General features: G+C 36.9%; 3 protein-coding genes across 3 annotated transcripts in view; 1 reads left to right on the top strand and 2 right to left on the bottom strand.

Annotated features, from left to right (window-relative positions):
* Positions 1-27,172, top strand: part of LOC142350658 (uncharacterized) — a 444,386-nt gene that overhangs the window by 91,445 nt on the left and 325,769 nt on the right. The window lies entirely within an intron of this gene.
* Positions 7,796-10,750, bottom strand: LOC142350505 (uncharacterized). Its single transcript, XM_075402356.1, has 6 exons — positions 10,607-10,750; positions 10,000-10,217; positions 9,354-9,596; positions 8,825-9,027; positions 8,187-8,321; positions 7,796-7,976 (listed from the first exon to the last, which is right to left on the bottom strand). The coding sequence occupies exons 1-6, from the start codon at positions 10,746-10,748 to the stop codon at positions 7,796-7,798; spliced, it is 1,122 nt and encodes a 373-aa protein (XP_075258471.1). The 5' UTR covers positions 10,749-10,750.
* The window catches only part of LOC142350681 (uncharacterized), a 31,552-nt gene continuing 28,862 nt past the window's right edge, over positions 24,483-27,172 (bottom strand). Inside the window, exon 4 of the mRNA XM_075402607.1 lies at positions 24,483-24,954. Coding sequence (XP_075258722.1) covers positions 24,635-24,954 — 320 coding nt within the window. The 3' untranslated portion in view covers positions 24,483-24,634. The remainder of the gene's footprint in view (positions 24,955-27,172) is intronic.

Below are 27,172 nucleotides of genomic sequence, written 5' to 3'. Positions count from 1 at the left end.
AGACATCATTTGTATCTTACTTTTCGCAAAGGCGTTCCGCCAATTTTGCGAAATAAAAGAACAATCGGTGCAAAAAGTAGATAACAAATCTTGTAGCACTTTTCCGCTCAATTTGGGTATCTATTATTCGCGCGCATTTTGAGCATGCAATAAGCACTTTAGTAAAGATTTAATTAAAGCTTTCAAAGCTTTAAAGTGCTTTAAATACATGCAACCACAAAAACTGATTTTTTTCCGAAGAATCCCTCGCACATCAAAGGCTTTGTACATCAGTGTGGGACTGGCCTAGTTTAATAAGTAGTAATAAATAGTACTAGTAAGTAGTAATAAGTAGTAATAAAGTACTATGAGTAGTAATAAAGTGGTAATAAAGTACTACTAATAGTAATAAGTTAGGCTTAATTAAAAAAGTAGTAATTAAGTTAGGCTTTATTGCGGATTATATGCGAAATCGAGCTACATTGCGTGCGAAAAATTGATGCATAAATGGAGCGGATGCGTGATACAACTCGCGCAAAAAATAGGTTATTAAGTTTGTACTTGTATTTCTCGGCTAAAATTTGGACACTTTTGCGAACACGGGATACGATTTTCCCTTCCATTTTGCCGGTTTCTGCTAGAGTAGCTATTTTCCGCAATATTTTCTACTTTCAATGTATTAACATAGTAAAAACAAACACGAGATACACGCATCGGGCATATCTGCCCGTGACGATTTGGGTATACCTCTGCATCGTAAAGCAATTTTGATGGGAAATAATAATAATAAATTGTTTACGGATTACGCATGATACCACAGGGCATTTACATAGTTTATTTATTTTCAAATGTCACATGCGCTCCGAAAGGACAAAATTGACCCCTATGTATCGTTTTCCGGCGCCTTTGTGAGGAAGATAAACAAAAGAGTTTGTTAGGTTTATGCAGGGAAAAGGGCTTACTATGTGTCTAAAAAAAAACTTCAACTAAAACTAAAACACAATCCTGGGAGTTAAACGGCAGTAAACAGCTTACAAATATCGATGATTTCAATCAGCCAAAAATATAGTTTTTTATGTCTAAAGAGCCAATAACATAGTTTTTAAGGAAACTTGTGGCAAAAATTTTAGCCTGTTTTTCCTTCATTTTCTTCAGGCTTTTGAAAAAAGTAGGATCTAAACCTAGCAAGCAGTTGCATAGTTTTCTCAACCTTACTGTGATTGAGCAGTTAATTAATTTAGTGTAACTAACTTTAAGTTGTTTTTTTTCTCATCTCATCAATTTTACTCAGCTCTTTTTCTTCGATTGCTTTTTTCAGTTGTTCGACATTGCGTTCTTTTGGTATCACTTTTATCAGCATTTTTAGCAGTTCGTAAATAAGAAGTTCTTGTGTGCCGTAAAGGTTGTTCTCTTTGCGTATTTTTGTAGTTGACTCAATTTTTTTAAAGGTTATTCTCAGCAGTCTGTTTACTTTGTTATCAAGAGGCTGTAGAATGCTTTTTGTCGTTGACCCATAAGCTAGGACTCCGTATTGTATCATTGGCTGTACATATGTCTTATAGACTCTTATCTTTTGCGATACTTTTAGGAATTTTCTCAGACGATAAAACATAGCAGTGAACTGGTTCAATTTCTTCTGTATAATATTGCTATGCTCGGAAAAGTTTAAGCGTTGATCTAGAATGATGCCTAAATACTTGAAACTTTTCACATTTTCTATCTTTTCCGCGTAAAGTGAGAAGCCGTCTTCACTGGCTTTAATTTGCCTGAAAGACAATGCCTATGTTTCTTTATATTTAGTGTGAGCTTATTTTGCTATAGCCAGTGTGTAACATTGTTCAAGGCCAATTGATGCTTGCTATCTATTGTTTTTGGAGTTCGAATGATTTTTATAGCGTTATCGTCAGCAAAAAGATAATCTGTACTGTTTTTATGTTTACATGAAATGTCATTTATATAAAGAATCAACATCAGCGGTCCAAGGATGGAAACTTGCGGTACTCCAAACGACACTTCTCTAGATTTTGAAGTTTTTCCATGCACTTTTACCACCTGTGTTCTATCGTGAAGAAATGAAGCTATTATGCTCAAAGTTTACCCCTCAAATCATAATCTGAACATTTCTATAGGAGAATGCTATGGTCGACAGTATCAAATTCTTTTCTCAAGTCCAGAAAAGTAACCTTGATTTCATTTGCTTTACTTTGTTTATTCATTCTGATAATCTCTAACAAGGAAACAATTGCGTCGGTAGTGTTGTGGTTTGATCTAAACCCAATTTGATTAACTTGTGGTATCTTGAATTTTTCTATATAGTTTTTAATTCTATCGAAAATTAGGAATTCAAATATTTTGCCAATGATAGGTAACAATGAGATTGGTCTGTAATTCTCTGGTCTGCCCTTGTCTCCTTCTTTATGGAGTGGTGTTATGGATGCTATTTTAAAAGACTTTGGAAAATTTCCCTCCTCAAAGCATTTATTGAAAAGCATCGCCAGAACCGGCGAAACACCTGCCGATGCAGCATTGATATTTGATATAGACGTAGCTCAAATTATAGCAATCTGTGCTGTACTTTTTCTTAGTCTTGGCGATAGCGGCAGTAATTTCTTTTTCGTCAATTGTCCTTAAAAACATAGAATTTATTTGTTTTGCTCTCTGTGTTAGTTTTGGTGAAGGAAATTTTTCAGCTAAGTTTGCTCCTATTGTAGCAAAAACATTATTAAATTTATCAAGATCATCAACAGCGTTCTCTTCTACTGTTTTTTCATCTCCAGTGATGGTGACTACTTCATTTACAAACTGAAAAAATTTCCTGTTTCTGTTTCCAGCTTCTGTCATTATTTGCTTTTCATAAAATTCTAACATCTTTCCTCTTAATTTTTTCCTCAACAATTTGGATTGCTTTTCGTACGCTTCTTTATCACTTTAAGATTTTGTTGTTAAGTAACGCTTCCAGAGTTGGCTTTTTTTAGCTGAGTGTTTTTTTTACTTCTCTGTCTATTCAGTCTTTCTTGGCCCCATGTATTGACGGCTTTAGAGGTAAAAAAATTTTGAGTGCCTCAGCCAGTTTCTCATGTACGATCTCTGCACACCGGTTAGTATCACTTGGATTTTCTGGAGAATTTTTTCTGGAGAAAACAGTTGAGCTCAACAAGGAGAAGATCATCGTCTAGTTTATTCCAGTTTCTTCTCAGTATTTGAACACTTTCAGAACTTTTCTCTCTTTTTATAAGCTCTAGTCCCTCCGTGTAGTGGTCGCTATTTTTGGTTTTCTCAACAAAACTTTTTGATTTAAAATTTGTAAAAAAACATCAATACAAGTTTTGGTCTTAATTGTTTCGCGCGTTGCAGTTTGAGGGTCTACAAGAGCCAAAGCATTCATTTCCATCTGGTTAATTATTAGGGTCGATTTGGCCAATTTCTTCAAAAAATTAACATTTAGGTCCCCACACACGATATGTAGAGTACTGGGTGTTATACTTATTTGATCAATATAGGAAGAAAGCTTTTCAAAGGTTTCTGCGTTTGTAGCATTGGGCGGAATGTATACACAAGTCACTAAACGAGTTTTATCGCAAAATTAAATTTCCAAACTGATAGCTTGGAGATTGTTTGTATCAACTGATGCAATTCTTTTCTTTGTTGCTTTTTTGTGTACAAAAATACCAACACCACCTCCTCTTTTTTTTCTGTTGGATGTTTCTATCTTGAGGTAGTTCTGTAGAGAAAAACAATCGCTTTCAACGCTATTTTTTAACCAAGTTTCAGTGAGGCAGATTGCCACTGGCTAAACTTCTGTTTGACTAAAAAAAATTTTGAATTCATCAAAGTTTTTTGTTAAAGAACGTATGTTTCGAAGAAGTGTCCACTCCTTTGCCGTTTTAACTGACGTGTCCTTTTTTTCTAAAACGTCCATAAGTTCTTTGTCTGCGTTTTTAGCATTATGCCTAACTGGTTTCTTCAGCATCTCATCCTAACAGCGAATGAATGTTAAAAAAAACAAAACAAAAAAAAATAAAACCAAAAAAAGGAACAGTAGGAAATTGCCAGAAAATATATCAAATATCTGAAACAAAGTTTTAAAAAAACAACACATATTGGATATTTTTTAGAATGTTCCTAGTTGTTTAATAGCTCCACGGAGAATGCGATGGTCGACAGTATCAAATTCTTTTCTCAAGTCCAGAAAAGTAACCTTGATTTCATTTGCTTTACTTTGTTTATTCATTCTGATATCCTCTAACAAGGAAACAATTGCGTCGGTAGTGTTGTGGTTTGATCTAAACCCAATTTGATTAACTTTTGGTATCTTGAATTTTTCTATATAGTTTTTAATTCTATCGAAAATTCGGAATTCAAATATTTTGCCAATGATAGGTAATAATGAGATTGGTCTGTAATTCTCTGGTCTGCCCTTGTCTCCTTCTTTATGGAGTGGTGTTATTGATGCTATTTTAAAAGACTTTGGAAAATTTCCCTCCTCAAAGCATTTATAGAAAAGCATCGCCAGAACCGGCGAAACACCTGCCGATGCAGCATTGATATTTGATATAGACGTAGCTCAAATTATAGCAATCTGTGCTGTACTTTTTCTTAGACTTGGCGATAGCGGCAGTAATTTCCTTTTCTTCAATTGTCCTTAAAAACATAGAATTAATTTGTTTTGCTCTCTGTGTTAGTTTTGGTGAAGGAAATTTTTCAGCTAAGTTTGCTCCTATTGTAGCAAAAACATTATTAAATTTATCAAGATCATCAACAGCGTTCTCTTCTACTGTTTTTTCATCTCCAGTGATGGTGACTACTTGATTTACAAACTGAAAAAATTTCCTGTTTCTGTTTCCAGCTTCTGTCATTATTTGCTTTTCACAAAATTCTAACATCTTTCCTCTTAATTTTTTCCTCAACAATTTGGATTGCTTTTCGTACGCTTCTTTATCACTTTGAGATTTTGTTGTTAAGTAACGCTTCCAGAGTTGGCTTTTTTTACTTCTCTGTCAATCCAGTCTTTCTTGGCCCCATGTATTGACGGCTTTAGAGGTAAAAAAATTTTGAGTGCCTCAACCAGTTTCTCATGTACGATCTCTGCACACCGGTTAGTATCACTTGTTAATAATTGACCGCTCATTGATTCAAATTTTTTCTGGAGAAAACAGTTGAGCTCAACAAGGAGAAGATCATCGTCTAGTTTATTCCAGTTTCTTCTCAGTATTTGAACACTTTCAGAACTTTTCTCTTTTTTTATAAGCTCTAGTCCCTCCGTGTAGTGGTCGCTAATTTTGGTTTTCTCAACAAAACTTTTTGATTTAAAATTTGTAAAAAAACATCAATACAAGTTTTGGTCCTAATTGTTTCGCGCGTTGCAGTTTGAGGGTCTACAAGAGCCAAAGCATTCATTTCCATCTGGTTAATTATTAGGGTCGATTTTGCCGATTTCTTCAAAAAATTAACAATTAGGTCCCCACACACGATATGTAGAGTACTGGGTGTTATACTTATTTGATCAATATAGGAAGAAAGCTTTTCAAAGGTTTCTGCTTTTGTAGCATTGGGCGGAATGTATACACAAGTCACTAAACGAGTTTTATCGCAAAATTAAATTTCCAAACTGATAGCTTGGAGATTGTTTGTATCAACTGATGCAATTCTTTTCTTTGTTGTTTTTTTGTGTACAAAAATACCAACACCACCTCCTCTTTTTTTTCTGTTGGATGTTTCTATCTTGAGGTAGTTCTGTAGAGAAAAACAATCGCTTTCAAAGCTATTTTTTAACCAAGTTTCAGTGAGGCAGATTGCCACTGGCTAAACTTCTGTTTGACTAAAAAAAAGTTTGAATTCATCAAAGTTTTTTGTTAAAGAACGTATGTTTCGAAGAAGTGTCCACTCCTTTGACGTTTTAACTGACGTGTCCTTTTTTTCTAAAACGTCCATAAGTTCTTTGTCTGCGTTTTTAGCATTATGCCTAACTGGTTTTTTCAGCATCTCATCCTAACAGCGAATGAATGTTAAAAAAAAACAAAACAAAAAAATAAAACCAAAAAAAAGGAACATTAGGATATTGCCAGAAAATATATCAAATATCTGAAACAAAGTTTAAAAAAAAACAACACATATTGGATATTTTTTAGAATGTTCCTAGTTGTTTAATAGCTCCACGGAGATCGCAGAGTTTTTAGTAGGCTTCCAGTCCCCTTCTTCCAACTTGTGCAGGTTGCGGAGATCGCAACTAGGTTAAAAGGCACCAGCGGAGATCACTGGCAGATTCGCAGAAACTTAAAAAATTAGCAAGGTTAATCGATTGTTGCGTTGTTCCTACCAAATGTATTTATCTTCCCGTGAGAAATCAATTTCTTTTTGAACAGAGAAAAAAATCGAAAGTTCACTGAAGTCAATCAAAACAAAATGTTGAGATAGTGTATTAAGTTTGTATAAGTTCCTCTACTCTCTACCGAGGCAATGGCGTTTATTTGGTGGCGATAATTTTTCGACGCTGTTGCGGTGAGTTGCTTGTCTCTTTTTGACGGCATCTAAGCTGTCCAACTCTTCAACTTTTTGTATTTTGACAAACTTAGTTTTTTCGTTGCCATCATGAACCAAAACTGAGACAACACAATTGTTGGTGCTCGTAATCATGTTTCGCTTGTGTGCCTCGTTACGTATTTCCTGTTCACAATCAGGCAGCGACTCGTACATGTATATTTTTAGCTTCTTCATAATTTTTTTTTGTTTCGTAGTCTCCTGCGTTTCTTGTACACATCATTTTTGTCCTGGTAGAATATGAATATACAAATAACAGTGGAAGTTGTTTTGGCATTGTTACCGGGTAATAGGTGGCAGGCTTCAAAGTGTCTCGGGTGACGTCTGCACTACTCCTTGCTTCAAATGGGGGATTTGAAATAAGCACACAATCTTTCCTGGAATACCGTTCCTGAGAACGCAGGCGATCGTTAATGTTTTTTTGATTTTCCCGCAGTTGCGCAATTTCTTGTTCTTGTTGTTTGGTTTTTCAGCGCAAAAAACGAACCTCCTTGGTTAATTCGCTCACCTTTTGGGAATTGCTACTCACGAGACCCTCATCGCAGTTTGAAGATGTTGCTTCCATCTGTACCACAGTCACAAATAAGTAGGAAGAGAGAAAAAAAAATAATAATTAAAAGCAGTAAAATGCAATGATGATGTAATCTTGTTAAAGATTTTGTTCAAGTCGATGTTCTTTTTGTAGGCTTTTGTCAAGAAAACGCGTGTTCTTAGAACACAAATGTGAAGGTCAAAACCGACTGAATTGCGCAAAAGTTCTGTGTCCGCAAAGCAAAAATGTAGGCGTTTTTTTCAAGACATGATATTGCTAAAATTCTCTTATTGAAGAAGAGTTTAGTGCTTTTACAGAAAAATTGGGCCAAAAATGCTAGATGCACTTCCACTTGAAATGATTGCCTTTCATCGAATAATTTAGGGGATGCAATGAATTTCTCGATTTGAAAAAATGTTCTCTAGTTTTCTCAAATTTTTGAAATGAAATTCTATGACTATAACTTTTCAATAAAAAGTTTTTCCCTCCATTTCATGATGTTCTCAGACATTTCATGAAATTTTAATTTCATAGAACTCCGTTCCATAAAAGTTCTATGACCACAACTTTTCATAGACGCTATGATATGAAGTTGCAATTTAATAGTTTTTTGAATTATGGGGTGAACCCGGGTTGTTTTAAAATTGTACTATGTTGATGATTTTTTGACAGCTAACAAAAGTAAGAACAATGTAAAAAATTGATTCTATCATAATCGTTTCAATAGAAATTCCTAATTTTTCCCCTCTATTCGGGTATGGTGGTGTTTATTTCGCTCTGATGGATCTGGAGTTCAGTTTCTAACTCGTGTGGACGAATAGCATTTTCCACATCAAACTTGCCGTGGAAAAGCTGCTCAACGTCGGAAACAGTTCGACTCCTAAGATCTTCGCATTCAAATCTGTCTATGGTCCTGCTGAAATGGTACCTAAAATAGTTTTTATCAAACGTTAAAGTTAACAATTTGTTAGGGTTTACCTTCAAAAGCTAGGCTGTTTTGAAGGGAAATTAGTTACCGAAGTCCGCAACATTAGAAAATGTATAAATCGCGATGATCGCTGAAGAACTATACGAAACCATTGGACCTATTAAAGCAAAAGCCAATTTTATTTTTTTTTCAAAATAAAGAGATACTTACTTGTCGCCCTGTCTCTCAAACACGAAGTATGAGCTGGGAGATCTCTTGATGTAGAGAGTCTGTGCCAGAGAGTCCAGAGGAACCATCTTGTGACTCCTGTGACGATTGAGAGACTCTGCATGGTACAGTTTCTTTCTGAAAGTAGCCCGATAGAATAATCCTTCTTGCCCAATAGTATCTAAGATGAGATCCCGGAACCAAGATTGACATTGGCCAGACCACCTTGGTCGCGGACAGCGCAAATCGAGAATGGATGGTCATCTTGTTAGAATCTGGCTTATTGCGGCAGATTCCAGCAAGGCTGCATCTTCTGACAGAAATTTCTTACAGATTCCCACAACAAGATAACCCTATTTCTGCCAGAATCTTCCAGAGTTCTACAAGATAACCATCTGCTCTCTGTTAGGGAGGGACGTTCAGACTGAAAAGAATAGAAAATTGGTATTGTCTAGATAGAACAGATGTTTGCAGCACTTGGCCAGACCAAACGGACTTTGATCACTACTGACTTGACTGAACAGAACTTTACCCAGACCAACGACGATTATATTTTGAACTTAGGTCCTCAACACAACTGAGATAGCATATATTTTTAAAAGAAAATCAACATTCTTTAAAGCTTAAAATATTAGTCAAACCTCTCTTTTGAATGACGTGCAATTGCAGCCAGAACAGACAATGTAGCCGACAAGCAGGCCATTGTAGATGCGATCTCAAAAGCCAGTCTGTAGCTTCCACTCAAGTCGAATACAGCAGCACCCAGAATTGGGCCAGAAAGACCACCGGATCCAACCGAGAGAAGGACCCAAGTAAACGCATTTGTTTTCTTACCTAGCACTTCCTGAAATACCTTGACATCGAAAACTTGTTTTTTACAAAGATATGATTAATTGAGTGAATTTTTAGTGAAGATAATCAATTTCAAAAGAGCTGAAAAATGTAACGTACGCACATCAAGATATAAAGCTAAGAAAACTGTTTAAATAGTTCCCAAACATTTAATGCGTCATTTTGCCCAGTACACATTGTATGCTCATTGTTGTATAAATGCTCAATAGTGTGTCTGGAAATTCTGTTTGTCTATTGGTCAGAATTTTGGGTAAACTTGGGTCACTTTGGTACATTATGTATACTTTGGTAAAGGGTAGTTCGACAGGTTAATTGTACCTGAGAGACGTTTAAGAGCGAAGCGCTTGCAATTGCATTTGAGAGACCAACTCCCCCTGAGAGTACATAGTATGACCATGGAGAGCCAAGGGCAAAGCTGCTCAGAAAGCAGACAGCCAGAATAGCCCCCTTCATCGGAAATATGCGGAAGAATTTGATTGGTTGATTCCACATAAGAGGGAAAATGGCCAGAGATGTTCGGCCAAATGCACCTGCCAGGCCTTGCACTGTCATGATTTCGATCTGAAAACAATGAGCTTGTAGAAAATTAGAATGCCTGGAGACTAAGATGCGCAACCCCCCCCCCCCCCCCCCTCCCAAAAAAATCACCCTCTTTAATTAAAATTTCTTTGCCTTCAATCCTTGTATACGTAAATTGTAATGGTAGTCCAAGCTCTTGTTAAGATATTCAAACTGTTATTAGTTCAAAAATGCAAACAAACATTTTACATGAGGAAAAATGAAAAAGAATGATGAAATGTGATTCATAAACTGTTCATCTGCTGTATTGATAACCACCGTTTTGTTAACCAAGTTAATTGTCATATTTAATTTTTTTTTGTAATTATTAGTTCAAAAACATGCATCAGTCTGTTCACAAATGGTCATAAAAATAAAAAAAGCTTTTCGGTTGGAGAATTTTCACCTGATGATGGGCGTATCCTTTTGATTTCATCTCTGTGGGTAGAAACATTAACCCAACTAAGTTGGAGGCCCAAAAGAGGAACAGGTCCAGATTGAGCCAGTAGAAGGCTGGCAGTTTGAGTGCTTTGGCCGAGAACTGTCTCTTCACGTTGTTTATCAATTTGTTCTTCAAGGTCAAATCTTCTTGGTTACTTCTGGCGTTTAAAGTTGCCAAAGAACCTAAAACATGTGTAACTTCGCTTGATGTAATAGGCATGATCGTATATAGGCCAAACAATAAACAATCGTGAAATTTTTCTATTTTCTGTATAGACAGATATTTTTCTCTCTATCTCATCAAATTTTACTGATTAATAAATTATTGTAACCATTAGGTTATTACTACTATGCATTTAAAATTAACAGTTTCGCTGCTACCAGCATAAAAGTTGAACGGCTGCCTATGCCTTCTACTTGTGGAATTTAGCTTCTGATTGCGATTAATCATTAAATTTCTGACATATCTCGCACAGTGAGAGATCAGATTTGGGAAAACTATGGGCACATTATTTGCCAGTCATTTAGATTATTAACGAGCCCTTTAAATTATTAAAAACGTAGGTACTAACGGTTTCTGGCAAACGATTTCGCCAAATAGTCCAAAACTGCAAGAGACATGTATCCGATCACAAACAGAAGAATAGCCGAGAACTGAAGAGCATCTTGCCACTTGGCGTTGTGTTTGAAGTAGGTGAAAATAGGCCCTGACATTATTTGCCCAACTGCCAGGGCTATTTGGACAAACGCGTTTGCAGCCTGTCATTAATGGGATCTGTTTTGGTGGCAGGTTTTAAACGTTATTTTTCACATCCGTGTCGTAAGTCCTCCCCCACACACACAAGTTCACGTGAGATTAGGGGCGATTAATTGACATCAGAAAAATCTAATATTAGGTGGGAGAGGGGGAGCCTTCCCTTGAATAAAAATAATTGAGACCAGCTGAAAAAATAGATACTTTTATGTATGGAGAGTTAAGCGTCCATAGCTATTCAAATTTGTCTTCTGCAAATATCAAACTCTATGTTGTTTAAACTTCACTGAGTTTGATACTTGCAGGAGGCAATTTTGAACAGCTTACTTCTTCAACAGCTTGATAAGGTTGAACAACTTGCCAAACGGGAATATTTGACAACGTACGAACGAAAGCCGGATCAGAAATCAATTCGGGTCGGGCGGTCAGAAAATATAAGACCTAGTTGATTGAGGACGGTTATCTTGCTAGCAAAAATCTAGATCGATTCAAAAGTGATGCTCGAAAATATCCGTTTGGTTATACTTAGCCAGAGAAAAAAAACAATCAAAGAAAAAGACCCCCCCCCCCCCCCCCCCGTACGATATGCAACCCTCAGTTACAGAGCGTGCCATGTACAAAATAAATCTTTATGTAAAAATATGGGACCTGCGTCTGGGTGGTGCAATTAATATGCACCCACTAAGTCGGGGATGGGGGTGGCAAAAACAGAAAATATCCGATTTTGCACTTTTTTGGTATAGAAACAGTATCCCAATCCTTGCACTGTTTGAGTTGATTTTTAGATGGGAAGTAGATAGATCCCTGAGTGCTTATTGAGTAGTAGACTACATTGCAGCCAATTCCATAGCCAAGTCCCAGAGTCAGAAACATAGGTGTGATTGAATAGCACATCGATGCCAGATACAGACTCACTATGCAAATAAAGTGACCAAGCTAAAACATAGGGCGCATAAAAAATCATTAAAGCTCTATTTGTTTATGAGGCGCGGCTTTGTGAGGCTTCAAGAAGTATTTGCGACCCTAAAATCGCACGTTCTATGCTTAAAGATTTGCTAAATAATGGAATGGTTTTCTCTACTAGAGGTGCACGACCAAATTACTGTGGGGGGGGGGGGGAGTTCATTAACGGCAAATGGGATCTTTTGAGTTTGTGCCAGCCCAGTACGTTATTAACCCCTCAGTTATAGAGCTCGTGCTATTACATAGCACATTTTATAATATTATATAGCACATTCATTTTAATAAAAAAAAATGACGCGTGTGCTTGGGGGATTAATTCAGAGACAACTAAAAATCTTGTTCCACAAGCGCAGTTCTGCAAACACAAAATGCCCCCGTTTAACGATAAATCATTTTGTTGTAAATTTTCCAGCAATCTGTTCAAATTTTCTGCCCATAATTGCTGCCCATTATCTCAAAGCCAGCCAATTTTTTATTGAAGCGATATATCGAAAACACGTGTTTCATACAAAAATGCAGTGGTTGACAAAAAACAACAGAGCAACATTGCAGTTTTTTCAATAAAATTCTGCAAACATTTAATCTTTGAAACTTTTGGCTTTATATGTGTGGCATTTTAAGTTCACAAAAAAATCATACAGTTTTATTTCTGGTTTAATTTTCTAAGTGCATATTTTACGCTGTCTTCAATTTTTACACCCAGAAAACGTTTACACCAAAATTTTCTTCTATATGTGACGACAATTTCTCATCGTGACTGAAGTTTTATCCTTTCGTCAACTTTCCTTTCATAACTCAGAAACAAACTGCAAGATGAGAGAATGTTTCCGCAAAAAGGACAAAAATTCTAGGAATGCGTTTGCTCAGGGAAGAAATTGAAAACCAGTCTCAATCTTCCACGGAAAAACTAAGTGAAAAAATTAAATGACGATGATTTCTCCTTATTCAGGAAATTATTTAAAGTTTTTATTTTAATAAAACTTTCCGGTTATTTTTCGAAGTTTCTAGGGTTTTATAGAGTTGTTCTATTGTTGGAAATATTCATATCATAACGTTTTTAAGGTAATACAACAGAATAAGGTAAACCTATTACAGATTGTGAATTTTGGCATAAAATTTTCACAAAGTGGTGAGAACTCAATGTGTTTGAATTAATATACAACTGTTTTTAATTTCGATTTTAAAATCAGCATAAACGTTATAAATCATAGAGAAAAAAAATTCGTATGAGTCATAAAGATGTGAAACTATTTAGTGTATGATGCCTGGCGGCTGTTTATCAATTTTGCTAAGTTTAGTTGTCTGTAGCGCGTTTAGATGTCTTCAAAAATTCGGGCTACCGAATCATTGGTTTGGTCTCTCCATCGTTTTGCACATATTCTGTTGAATCCTGCAATCAGCCTTTGTCTTGCAAATATGCAAAAAATGCTACATGCTCAAGCCGGAACAGCAGGAGACGAGATTGTTGTTATTAATCGATTTTATCGATTTGCAATGATTTAAATACAATAAAACATCAAATTTTTGTCCTGCGCATAATTAAAAATAAATAAAGCGTTTAATCAATTTTTTTAGTAATATTAGAAGTAATGAAAAATATAGAAAACTGAGCTGTAAAAATTGTAAACTAATAAACAGTAATAAATAGTAATATGAATTAAAAGAATAAATTACATACATAAATTATTTCGTTTCAAAATATTTTTTAAGTGGCTCTAGGAAAAACTGCTTACAAAATGATATGTAGTGAGTCTACTACAACTACTGATAGCTGAGCTCGACCAAAAAAAACCTGTACGACTCTCGCAAGATAAACATTTTTTCAAGAATCAAACAAAGTTTTGTATTCTATGCACTAAAATTTGTCTGCTACTTTTGCAGATGTTTCAGTGGGGCTAGAAAAATTGGAAAACATTCCACAATATTGTATCGGAAGTAAATTATTTTGGTTATTTTTCAACATAGCATCCATCTTAAATCTTTTTGAAGACCGGTGTTAAGTTCCTTTTAATTTCAAAATTTTTCAAAAACGATGTTATAGAATTATGTTTTTGAAAACGGGTAATTTCGATTTTAGCCTACCTTATATTAAACGGATTACTCATAAAATTATGAAATTTTCTCGGTTTTGGATTTTTGAAACTGATAGACAAAATATAAATGATCCTTTTTTGTATGAAAATCAAGTTATGCGCTTGTGAAAGAACTCTTCTAATTGGAAAACTGATTTTTCAATTCCATTTATTTATCTTTTCTAATATTTCCGTTCCGTTATACACCTTACCGACAAATCAAACTGTTAGAATTTTGATTCGAGTTAAAGACTCAAACTTAGTATTATTAGAAGGTTTAACTTACCAAATTATTCTGACAGAAGGTAAATTGATTCAGGTTTCCAATACTGATATAAACGAATCTTAAAGAAATGGTGCTGTTAATCAACACTCGGTTCAAGTTGATGATTCTAGATAACTTTTATTAGAGTTAGATTAATTGATGTAAAATCTTCCCAGCATTTATTAAAGGATTATGATATCTCCGGAAGTGTGAATGAATTCTTAGAAAAGTGCAAATGCATTCCATTTATGGTTCCCTTTGCGACTAATTTGCAGAAGAAAACCATATTGGGTAACCCTTGCGACCCCCACTATAAATCATGGTGCTAAGATTAGTTTTGTTTCTTGACTTTTTCACATTAATAATGGGTATATATACAGCTGATTTTTGAGTCCTTTTTCATCCCCAAAATCAAATCACCATCTTGATCTAATAATCAGATCTCTCCTGTAAATCTCTAAATTCTACTGTAAAATATCATTCTTGTTATTCTCTCATTTTGAGAAATTAATTTTTTTACTTAGTTAAAAACGCTTATATTCCGTTTGCGAAAGTCCATAACCCAACAGGTTATGGCCCAGCAATTTTCTAAGTCTTAAAACTAATTTCTAAAACAAAACTAATTTGTTGTTGACAGTCATAATCCCTTTCTGCTTAGTACCTTTACTTTTCACAGCTGTTTTGCTGGTTGAAATTACGATGGATCAACAGGCAGTGAAGCTGCTTACCTACACAGGAAAGGCACAGGACTTTCCAATCTGGAGCACAAGATTTGTGGCAATGATGCAGACGAAGGGACTCTACAAATCACTACTTGGGATGGAGGAGCAACCCAACGAGCCTGCACCACTAGACAATGGGGGCGGGTTACGATGAAAAGAAGAACCATAAGGTGCTGAAGGATGCATATGAGAAGGTAGTTGCAGACATCAAGGAGAAAAGGAAAAATGTGTGGTGCCATCTGGCACTGACTCTAGATGCAACAACCCTCATGCTGATGAGACATGACTGTGTGCGAGATGACGGCATCGGAGATGAAGCAAAGGCTTGGAAGCTTTTGCAAGAGAAATTTCAGAGTGTGGAGACGCCGACAGTGGTGACTTTGGTGGCACAGCTTGCTCGACTGCAGCTCGATGATGCTGAGGATTTGGATAGCTTCTTCATCAGAGGACAGGAGTTGCTCACAAGGCTACAAGAAGCAGGGGAAGCAGTCTCAGAGACCCTCTTCAACGCCTGGGTCCTCAATGGTCTTTCAATGAGGTATGAAAGTTTTGTTATGCAGGAAAGCTTTAACCCGGCAACGAACTTCACAGAGTTGAGGAAAAGGCTGCAGAACTTCCATGAGAGCACAGCACAGAGGCGCAAGGGACAAAGTGGTTCAGTGGAACTGGCAGTGAAGCGTGACTTCAAGAAGGGAACCGAGAAAGGAAACTGCTTTGTGTGTGGGATCTCTGGACACTTTGCCAAGGACTGCAGGAGGAAGGAGACAGCACAATGCAGCAAGTGTGGTGAAAAAGGTCACCTAGACAGGGCATGCAAGAGACAAAGAGATGGAGGCAAACATGAGTCAGTGGCAATGAGTCCAACAATGGCTACACCAGACGAGGAATGCTGGACAGCTCTTACCCAGTGGAAGAGAGCAGGCATGCTAGTGGACAGTGGTTGTACAGATCACATAGTGACAAACATCGACGCGTTCCTGGACTTTGTGCCCATTCAATCAGTGGTCAGAAATCCCAACGGAGAGGCTTCCAGAGTTGTGGTCAGAGGCTGTGTGAGAATCAGCCTACCCTCAAACAAAGGGGAATTCCAATGCGAACTCAAGAATGTTTTGTGTGTGCCGGATTATTCTTGAAACCTCCTATTAGTCTCACGATGCACGGAGTGGGGACATAGCTTCAATTTTGAGAAAGGAAACAGCTGCATAAAACTCCAGAAGGGAACTCGGGTAAAACTAACACAAGAAAATAACTTATCTTACTTACCCTGCAGCGTGCTAGAATTCAAGATAAGTTCCAACAGCGTGAACCTTGACCGTGCAAGGAAGTGGCACAGACGATTGGGTCATTTGAATCAAGCGGATGTGGTCAGGAATGCACCAGAGACAGTGAGGGAACTCGATGATTTATGCAATGTGTGTGCATTGGCCAAGATCACAAAGACTCTAGTACCAAGAGTGGCAGAGACCCAAGCAGAAGAGAAACTGGAGAGGGTGTTCACAGACATGATGGGATCTTTCAGAGTAGAGTCACTGTCAGGGTTCCGGTTCTGCATTGTGTTTGCAGACCAGAAGACGAAGTTTGTGTTTGTGGACTTGCTCAAGGCAAAGAGTGAAGCACTGGCCAGCCTGAAGAAATTTGTTCTCAGTGTGGGGACGCCCAAGAAGCTGAGGCAAGACAATGCGAAGGAGTTTCTCTCAGAGCAGTTCGTGACATACTGCTTAGATGCAGGCATTCTACAGGAGAAGACTACACCAGAGACGCCACAACAGAATGGGATAATTGAGAGGTGCAACAGGACACTGCTGGAGATGGCAAGATGTTTGCTCATTGACTCAAGACTTCCCAAGATGGTGTGGGTAGCAGCAATTCTTCACGCAACAAGGATCAGGAACTTGGTTGTGAGACGAGGAGACTAAAAAATGCCCAGCAGTGCTGATGCGAGGTATAAAACCTAAGCTTTCAATTAGTAAACTATCTATTTTTGGTTGCACAGTCTTCATGAGAAAGCGGGACAGAGATGTCAGCAAACTTGAACCGAAGGCACTGGAAGGAAAGTTTGTGGGTTACACTGAAGGAGACAACGGATACCTGGTGTACGTACCCAACAGACGCAAGGTTTTGGCAGTTCGAGATGTGATCATCAAGGAGTCCGAAGTGGTCTCAATCCCTGACAACACAGAGACGCCCGACCTACTAGATGAGGGATCACAGCAACTGGGGATCTGGCACCCAGATAAATGGTCATCAAGACGATAGCAACAAAGAGGAGCAGGGCACATCTACTGCAATAAAGGAAGAGTGGCATGACGCAGAGAGCGTGAACACTGAAGAAACGACACTGAGACGAGATGCCTCAGATGTTCAGGAAGCAGCACTGGATGAAGAATCTACTGCAACAAGAGGGAGTCTCAGAGACTCTGAGTCACCGGAAGACAGTGAAACGGAGGACTTCTCGCAGACAGTTGGCTTCTTTGAAGGGGCACTGGAGCAAGCGGACAGGGCAGAGCCCAGACGAGGGACACGAGCAAGGAATGTTCCGCAATTCTTTGGAGAAGTCAGGACCCATCTTGCTGTGACTGAGGGTGACTATGTGGAACCCAAAACAGTCTACGAAGCCAAGCAAGCTGACGAATGGGACCAGTGGTACGGGGCAATGAAAGACGAGGTCAAGGCACTCCAAGACAACGAGACTTGGGACCTAGTGAGACCACCCACAGACAGGGATGTCATACCGGGCAAATGGGTCTACAAAGTGAAAATGGGACCCAGTGGTCAAGTCGACAAATACAAAGCACGCTATGTGGCGAAAGGCTTCAAACATGTGGAAGGACTGGACTACTTTGAGACTTTTGCGCCCACCTGTAAGCCAGAGACATTCAGGATTCTACTTCAGCTATCAGCGAAGCAAGGCAATGTGATGCACCAATTTGATGTCAAGACTGCTTTCCTGCACTCACCAATCGAGGAAGAAGTGTATCTGGAACAGCCATAGGAGTTTGTAAAACGCGGATCGGATGGGGAGAAGTTAGTATGTCGACTAAAATCAATTTATGGTTTGAAACAGGCTGCTAACAACTGGTACAAAGAGCTGGCAAACTTTCTACTGAGACAGGGGTTCACCAGAAGCAGGAACGATCACTGCTTGTTCGCAAGATCAGAGACAGAGGATCACACCTTCATCTTGGTCTGGATTGACGACATCATAGTAGCATCAAGAAGTATGACAGTGATCTCCGATGTCATGAGGGCACTAGAAGCAACATTTCACATGGAAGACAGAGGGAGACTACACTGCTTTCTGGGCCATAGAATCAGAAAAGAAAAGGGCAAAGTCACAGTCGATCAAGAACGCTACATAGAAACAATGCTTGAGCGGTTTCAAATGGATCAATGCAAACCCTCAAGAACTCCAGCTGATTTGAATTTGAAACTTCAGACAGCACAGAACGGAGACGAAGAAGTGGACCAGAGGATCTACAGAAGTTTGGTTGGATCACTTCTTTATCTGGCCAAACAGACGAGACCAGACACCATGTTCACAGTCAACAATCTGTCCAGGCACATACCAATCAACACTGGCTATGCGGAAAACGACTTCTGCGATATCTTTAAGGGTCAAAAGGATTGAAACTTACTTACACAAAAAGGCTAGTTATGGTTTAGTGAGGGAAAATGATGCAGACTGGTCAGGAGAAATGAACGACAGAAAATCAACAACAGGCTATTACTTCAAGCTCAACGGACGTGGCGCAGCACTCAGCTGGGGTGTCAAGAAGCAGGCTACAGTTGCTCTTTCTTCATCAGAAGCAGAATATCAGTGCATGGCAGCAGCAGTTCAGGAAGCACTCGACCTGAAACAACTTCTAGAGGATTTTGGCATCCATCAGAAAAGTCCAATAGCAATTGGAGAGGACAACCAAACTTGTATCAGACTTTGCCAAAACCCAGTCATGCACAAGAGGAGCAAGCGCATCGAGACAAAGTTTCACTTCATTCGGGACAAGACGGAGGAAGGGACTATTTCAATTCATTACGTTCCTACAGACAAAATGGCAGCGGACATCTTCACAAAGTCCTTACCTGTTCCGAAAGTGGAAACATTCAGAGCAGTTTTGATGGGAACAGACTCTACGCAATCAGCTGAAGTCTGAGTGGGGGTGTTAGAATTTTGATTCGAAATAAAGACTTAAACTTAGTATTATTAGAAGGTTTAACTTACCAATTTAATCTGACAGAAGGTAAATTGATTCAGGTTACCAATACTGATATCAATGAATCTTAAAGAAATGGTGCTGTGAATCAATAATCGGTTCAAGTTGATGATTCTAGATAACTATTATTAGAGTTAGATTAATTGATGTAAAATCTTCCCAGCATGTATTAAAGGATTATGATATCTCCGGAAGTGTGAATGAATTCTTAGAAAAAGGCAAATGCATTCCATTTATGGTTCCCTTTGCGACTGGTTTGCAGAAGCAAACCATATTGGGTAACCCTTGCGACCCCCACTATAAATCATGGTGCTAAGATTAGTTTTTTATCTTGACTTTGATAACTTTGATTTTGTATCTTCTTTCACATTGATAATGGGAATATATACAGCTGATTTTTGAGTCCTTTTCCATCCCCAAAATCTAATCACCATCTTGATCTAATAATCAGATCTCTCCTGTAAATCTCTAAATTCTACTGTAAAATATCATTCTTGTTATTCTCTCATTTTGAGAAATTAATTTTTCTACTTAGTTAAAAACGCTTTTGTTCCGCTTGCGAAAGTCCATAACCCAACACAAACAGTCGAAAATGGACAATACGAAAAAAAATGCATGAATTCAATTTCTGATTGACTAAATGTTTTTGAAAGAATGGAGTAAAACATTTAGTGCAAAATTTTTTCAAACCTTTATACTAGCTATGCTGTTAGCAGGTGTCACAAATGTTCCACTGACGACTGTGAATGACGTAATCAAGAACCAGGAAGCAGAAATGACCCAACCGACCGCTGTAGTAGATGATTGAAAATGGTCTCTCATCTCGTCAATTATCAAACTTGTGTTTTTCGAAGTGTTTTCTTTATAAATAAATATCAACAGAGTTCACTAATCATTTTTTGGAAACGCTTATCCACTTAGAGCATAGTTTGGGTTGATAGTTTAAATAACCATTTGATTATCGGAAAAGCTCTACAAATTTTGCAAGACAGTTTGTTCAATAAATATGTGCTTTTTCACGAAAGCCTTTTTTATAAATAATTGAAAATTGCAGTCTACCATTTTCGTCTGTTTTCCAATGATACTCCTAAGATCAGTTTTTGACAACCGTATTTAAAACAACCTGCATATTTAACAAATACTCCCACCCCGATTTCGCCATCTAAAGTTTCTAAGCTCACTGCTAACTATTAAATTTTCCCAACAAATTATTATACAGAACTACATGAAAAAATCATTAAAATGCTTTATACGACTCGTGCTCATGTAAAATGAAATATTTACTAATAAATTTTTTTCCATGATTCGTTTTTTACCCCGTTTTTTTGGGTAATCATCGCCTTTTGAAAACTTGACTGAAAATGAAAAATTGTTTGAAGAATGATGAAAACACTTTCCTAAGACCATACATGGGTGCCACAACTGGTATCAGTAACATAGTCAGTGAAAATATAGATAGCCACGCTTTGGCATTGTTTGACAATCTCAAACTGGAATTGGCTTTTGAAGTAACTTCAGAATCTTTCTCGATTTCGGCTGTGGTTGAAGACACCAAAATTCCCCCCTCGTTCGGACTTGCTTGTTTTTCGGCGCTTTTCCCCGTTTCCACATCCGGCGATTTTGGCTCGTGAATCAATATATTACTATCGGTGCATAAAGTCATATTTTAAACAACGAAAGATATCGATTATGATCAAAGTTTTAATTGTCTTGTATTTTTTGATGTTTTTTGGAAGTAATTTTGCAGAAAGTAAATCATTTGAATTTGAAACTGAGAAGTTTCAGTTGTTATAATATGTTTATAAACTGATGTATCCCCTTATCGGCTCGTTAGCTAACTCACTGATTAACTCTAACTAACAATATTAATATGTTTATTCAAGATTAGCTGCCCCAGAAGAATCTGAAGAAACAGAAACTTAGCTTCTTTATTGGCTTTAGATTTGCTCAAAACTTTTGCGTTACTGTTGAGATGACAAAGCTGATTAGTTTTACTAATTCTGACTAAATAAAATAAAAGTCAGTCGGTTAATTAGACAATGTCTTCTTTGGTTGACTGTAATTTGGTATAGCATTGGCGAAAAATACATATTTCTAGAAAGTTTCTATAGTTAAAAAGTTTTTGAATGCCGTATTCATAAGGAAGTTGAATTCATTTTGCAATTTTTATCAAGTAATGATTACGCTCAAATGGGAAAGTAGAAACACAAAAATTGTCTGCGTTGCCAGATGTTAGAAGGTTAATAGAGAACGACTGAATGTAGTTGTGCATAAGATAAGCTTGACATAGCTTGACAAGAAGCTATACTTGCTCAACGAATACTTGACTAGAGAATTGAAGCCTCGAGAAACAAGAAAGAACGTGAGAACGATTTATAAGAGCTCGAGAGCTTGGTGTAAGTGGGTAGCACAATAGGTTTGCAAGTAAGAGATGCTGGTTCGAATCCAGTAATTGTCCATTTTTAAAGTAATTGAACCTACATAGACCCCCTAACTCCAGAAAAAAATTGGTGTGTCGAATCATTCCAGACGGAAAATGCGTTTGTGTCCAAATATTTGAGGGTCATTAATTTTTTCTGCGTTCATCTGATTTTCGTGCGCTCATCTATGATTATATGTTATAAGAGTTTGAACGCACTACGCCACAGTGTGCGTCCATCTTCGGTCTGGACGGTGTCAGGACAATTTGCACAATTCCATTTTACCCAACCTGTCATTTTACACAATGCCAACGTTCATTTACCCTATTGTTAAAATTACCAGAACGACTATTTAGCTGACTATATAATTAAATGGCCCATGGTAAATTGCATGGAACTATCACAACCAAACATGGGATCACAAATGGTAAGATAATTAAATGGCCAGTGGGATTTTATATGAAACTATCACAACCGAACATCGAATAACTGGACAAAAAATCAAAGAGCATTGGGTGAGTTGGCTTTGGGTAAAATTACATTGGGCAAATAGCATTGGGTAAAATGGCATTGGGTGAATTCTCATGTAACCGGTATTGACATAAAAAATTTTGCATCGTGCCTCAATTTTTGTAAAACCTTCGTATTTAGAATTAGTTAAAACTGTGTTCAAAACTCCTCAAACTGTCTACGAAATAGTAAAAAATGAATAAATTGAGTTTACGTAGTAAATGAGTCAGCATCAGATATTGATAACAATGCAACCAAGAAGTTGTTATCTGTTATACAGATTTCTTATAATTTTTTCATATAAATTTATCAAAATACGCTCAATTTTTCAATATAGCCAACCTGGTTCTTCCAGTAAAAATTTGCTGATAAATTTGTTTTTACCAAGTTTTGCAAATGTTGCAAAAGTCTTCTGAATCATTTCCGTCCCCCCAGTATGTTTTGCACTCCCCAAGTACAGCGCACGTGTCATTACACAGTAAATCATTATGTAAAAAAGAAGCACGGGCATCTGGGGTTGCAGATAATTTACACCCACTAAGAGAGGTGGCACAAACGGAAAACATACAGTTTTTTGAATTTGAACCTCAAATTTGAACCTAAAATTAAATTGGGGTACTCTTAAATTCACATGTATTCCTACATGGTGAAAAGTTCCCAGTTTTTGTTCGTGATCTGAAAGCAAGAAATTTAGAAACTAAATTGAAGGTTGAATTAACCTTTAATGAACGTTTAATAAGCACCAGAGTTCAAATCCTTGATAGAAAAAAAATTAGTCTTAAATCGTTTTAAAAAATAATTTAAAGAGATTTGATCAGCAAAAAAATATACGTGGGCATGAGGATTCGATCCACATTGAAATTATTTAAAGGAAAATTCACTAATTTTTTCCACTCATTTAAGTGGCGACTTGAACTTCACTATTTTCGGCCAGGTTTTTCCCCCTTCGTTGTTATTAGAGCAGAACATCGCATAGTCGAGGAAAAATCAGAAAAACATTTAAGATAAGCGGTGAAGAGTTGTTTTTTTTCACCGCAATTTTTATACCTAATTTTGCGGTGAAATGCGGTAAAAGTGTGTAATTTTACCGCTAGAGTAAGCAGTGAACTTACAAAAGGTCACCACATTTCACCACTTAATTTAATTTATCGGCCTTACACGGATTCGAACCTCTCGCACCCTTGATATCAGTCACTTCTTCTTCCACTGCGCAACTTCTCACTAATTTCTAAGATTTGTGTTTTGAATTTAAATCAAATTCACTTTACTTTCTGTAAAACATGAGCGTTAAATTTTTGTGAGATTTGCTATTTTTAACGGTGAAATTAGAAATTTTAGTGGTGAATGTGGTGAATTTTTGTATGTTCACCACTTACTCTAGTGGTGAATTTACATAAATTAACTGCTTAGAAAAAAGTGTCAAAAAGATGTAAGATCGCCGAGTAATTTTAAGGGGGTTAAATCTAACATTTCCTCCCTTACTCCCCATTGCCCCCTTATCTTACCTCGTTTACCCCCCGTCGCCTAAAATTGCCTCATAATCTTCTATTTTGGACCCTTTTTCTATGAGGTAAATTTTTGTAATTCCACCGCTACCAGGCGATAAATTTTTTTCACCGCTTTCACCGCCTGATTTTTGTAACTTCACCGCATTCACCACTTACAAAATTTCCCGCATTCACCGCTTGTCTTACATATATTTGCGTTGAATGGCGGTGACACCTCGACCCGTGATCTTGCAGGCATATAATACCCGAGCTACGTGTTTCACAACCAATCTAATTTATATTTTAATGTAGTCTACACTAAGTGAAGAAAAAGAAGTCACAATTTTAGCAATTTGATATTTTATGCCTCGAAAGAAACATTAGATATACTTCAGAAGCTGTTTTACGTTTAGCACAATGCGGATCTATTAGTACTGAACTGGAATATTTCGCTAGAAAGTAAGCATAGACTTTCAAAGCCGTTTTTGATTCGTAAACTCTGGTAATTATAGTAATTACTTCTAAACTGGTTAAAAGCTGGTCATAAAAATCATTTATTAGTTTAAAAATAATATAACGTTCAAAATGTTCCAAGACCAAAGACGAAAGAAGTAAGGCAGACCCAATGTGGGCTCCCTTTACAGCCTTAAACTATAAAGAGCTAGGGCTACTTATTTCTGCGCACGAAGTAGTCTTACCTATATCTCTAAGACTAACCGACTCTGTAAAACACTGAGAGTAAACTTCTATTATTACCATTGTTAAGAAGCAGTCTCTGGTTGGTTGTAGGTGCACATTCAGTATTTCCACTGCTACAGAAGTGGCCATAAGAAAAAGAATAATCAATAATGTTTCCTTTTCCCTATAATCCAGTGCAAGACCAAATAATTGCACTCTTGTACAGTCAAACTTGAACTAAATACCCCATTGTTAGGCTATATAAAGTTTGCATATTATTAGCCCGTACAAACCCTTATAACCGAAAAGTACGTTTCATTTTGTTCGCACAAGCTTTCTGCGAGAAATTGAACAATGAAAAGGAAACGAAAATTATGTGTTCCAATTAGAAGAGGCGATATTTAATTTAAAAATAATATTGGCAGCATAAATTGGTGAAACATAAACGCGGGATAATACACAACTGAATTTTAGTTCTTTCAGGACAGTTTCAACAGGGCGAATAAAAAATGTTGTCATCACTTTCTCCATTGGGGTCTTTGGGAACTGCTTGTCTTTTTCTCTTCTTCCTTGTCAAATTTTTCCTTCGCTTTCATTGCCTGTTGCCTTGAGGTCAAGTGACCGCTAGTAATAGATGACGTAATTTGTGGTAAAGTGTTACTGGCCTTGCGTATTGTTATAGATGTGTTTGCCCGGAGGAGTTGTCGTCGTTTGGGCATTTCTGGTTGTTCGGGTTTTGGCTTTGCTGATTGAATTTGTCTCTCACAGATCAGCGAAAGGTCGGCGTTCAGTTTGCTTCGAAGTTTTTCGGCATTCTCATAAATTGACTGCAGAGTGACTAAAACGAAATTAGAGTTTGTTTAAGTTGCGAAATACAAAAAAAAACGAAATAATGGTGCTTTATTGCCCATGAGAAAAACCTCCACCCAGGACAGTTATGGGTCAAGTTGGCTCGGATTGGCGACTATGGGGTATGGCACGACCCGAGCTCATAGTCTGGATTTACACAATTTTCTTACATGAGTTCCAGTAAAAAATTACAATGAAAAGAAACTGAGAAAGAAAATTTTTTGCTCTTTGTTTGTAGAAGTCGCCCTCTAGACAAAAGCCAAGGTCCTATTTGCTCAAGGCCTTTAAATTCAGTTGCAAAAATACTTTTTCGAGTTCGATCAGAGCGGAGTGTGCAATACCCAACCCTTCCCGGGTCATCGATCAAACAACTTTCTTGGATTTCGTACTAGGTCGTATATGATTCTTAGTAACCGTACTAGGTCATATATGATTTGTATGATTTCTTGGTAGTCATACAAGGATCATACAAAAAAACCCACTCTCAAAAGGCTTCAATCGCTATGCTCTTGGTTACTGATACGAAAAAAATAACAATCAAAGATGCATAAAAGGTAGAAAAAAATTTTTTCTTTGTAATCATACTAGGTCATATATGATTTGTATGATTTCTTTTTACTCATACAAGGATCAAACAAAAATTTTCAAATGATGCTTCGCACATTAAAAAAATATAGTGGGTTTCATAAGAAACAAACAAAACCATATATGGCATTTCTGTGGGTAAAAAAGTTAAAAAAAAGAAAAAATACTTTGTAATCATACTAGGTCATAGATGATTTGTATGGTTTCTTAGTACTCATACAAGGACCATACAGAACAAAACCGATCATTGCCTTGAACTAAAAACAAGAAGTGGAATTCAAATAAAGCTGTGCAGAGCTTGTACTCACCAGATAAACAAATAAATCTACCTTATATCTGCTTGATCCAAGATATTCAAGGTCAAATTTCAAAATAATCGCATTTATGGGTCAAATTGGTGTCACACAAAATTCGGTACGCCGAAACAGCAGAGAACGCCCACATATATGAGCTCTACAGAGTCCTCAGATTTTGAGAAGTGTCTTCATATATATTTTTCACTTGTTTTTTGTTGAGGCCGTAATTTTTTGCAAGATGTGCGCCGAAGTTCGACTTCTGCGTAGTTTTAGCTAGTCGGCGGTTACCCAGTATAGAACAAAATCGATTTTTTGTTAGGAATTTAAATTATTGTGTTCGAGGTTGCCCAATAAATGTAAGTGTAAATACACACTTATTTTACCCTTCGTGTAAATCGTTTGTTGTTATACTTTAGCGAAACGTGAAACTCGGCGTCAAAATTAGATCATTCGTTACTGTTCATTTTTTTAATATCTCTACGCAGAAAAAGCTAATTTTCCTTCTTTTAGTAGTTCTTCTGAGTTTAATCTGAGCCCTTATTGTAATTGCAATTGAGTTAAGTTAATAATTTTGCGATTCGTTACCTTCTTTTTGGATTTTATCGATTTTTGAACAATTTTTGTTGACAAAACATTTTGAAGTTTAAAACTTTTTGGTGGCTCAAAATCGTTTTCATTGTACCTGATCGGGCTCAATATGGAAGAAACTGCCACGAAGTAAGTTGTTTAGGATTTTCGGTACTTGCTTATTTGTATGAAACTTTTTTTTTAACTAAAGTTCCGAGATTGGTCACTTACTTTAAATAAATATTTCTTGCTTGCTTCACACTTTTTGTAATTTCTCCCTCGTTAAATAGACAAAATGAGTTGTCACATGGGTGATATTGAAGTGAGATGGACATCTTAATTGACTAAAATGTCTTGATCAACAGATTAATTAAAGATAATTACCGAAAAAAAATCCAAGTTAATATTTTGCAGAAAATTCTTTGTTCGTCGCCAGTTTTTATAATATGTATTAAACATTTTTTTGAACATATTATTGCAGTTTTGGCTTCTCTTAAAGAGTTTGAACTGTAGATTTTATTATTAATCGAGGCTCAGCTCTGTTGCGATTTATTTTGTTTCGTGTAAGAAACTCTTGTTGCTTTGATTATATTGAAATTGTTGTAATTAAGACTGAAAAACCGATTATGGTTACTACCCGTGATTGTAATCTCATGTCATGTTATCCGGCATTGCGGACGGCCTGAAACCTTGAAAAGTTAATTAAAAACAATTGCATTTTACTCTAACCTTCTCATCTTCCTTGTGCTGATAACTGTT

Source organism: Convolutriloba macropyga, chromosome 12 (assembly GCF_964194025.1).
Source record: "Convolutriloba macropyga chromosome 12, txConMacr16.3, whole genome shotgun sequence".
NCBI classification, from domain to species: domain Eukaryota; kingdom Metazoa; phylum Xenacoelomorpha; order Acoela; family Convolutidae; genus Convolutriloba; species Convolutriloba macropyga.
The sequence above is the reverse complement of the archived record's forward strand: the minus strand, read 5'-3'. Positions and strand labels throughout refer to the sequence as shown.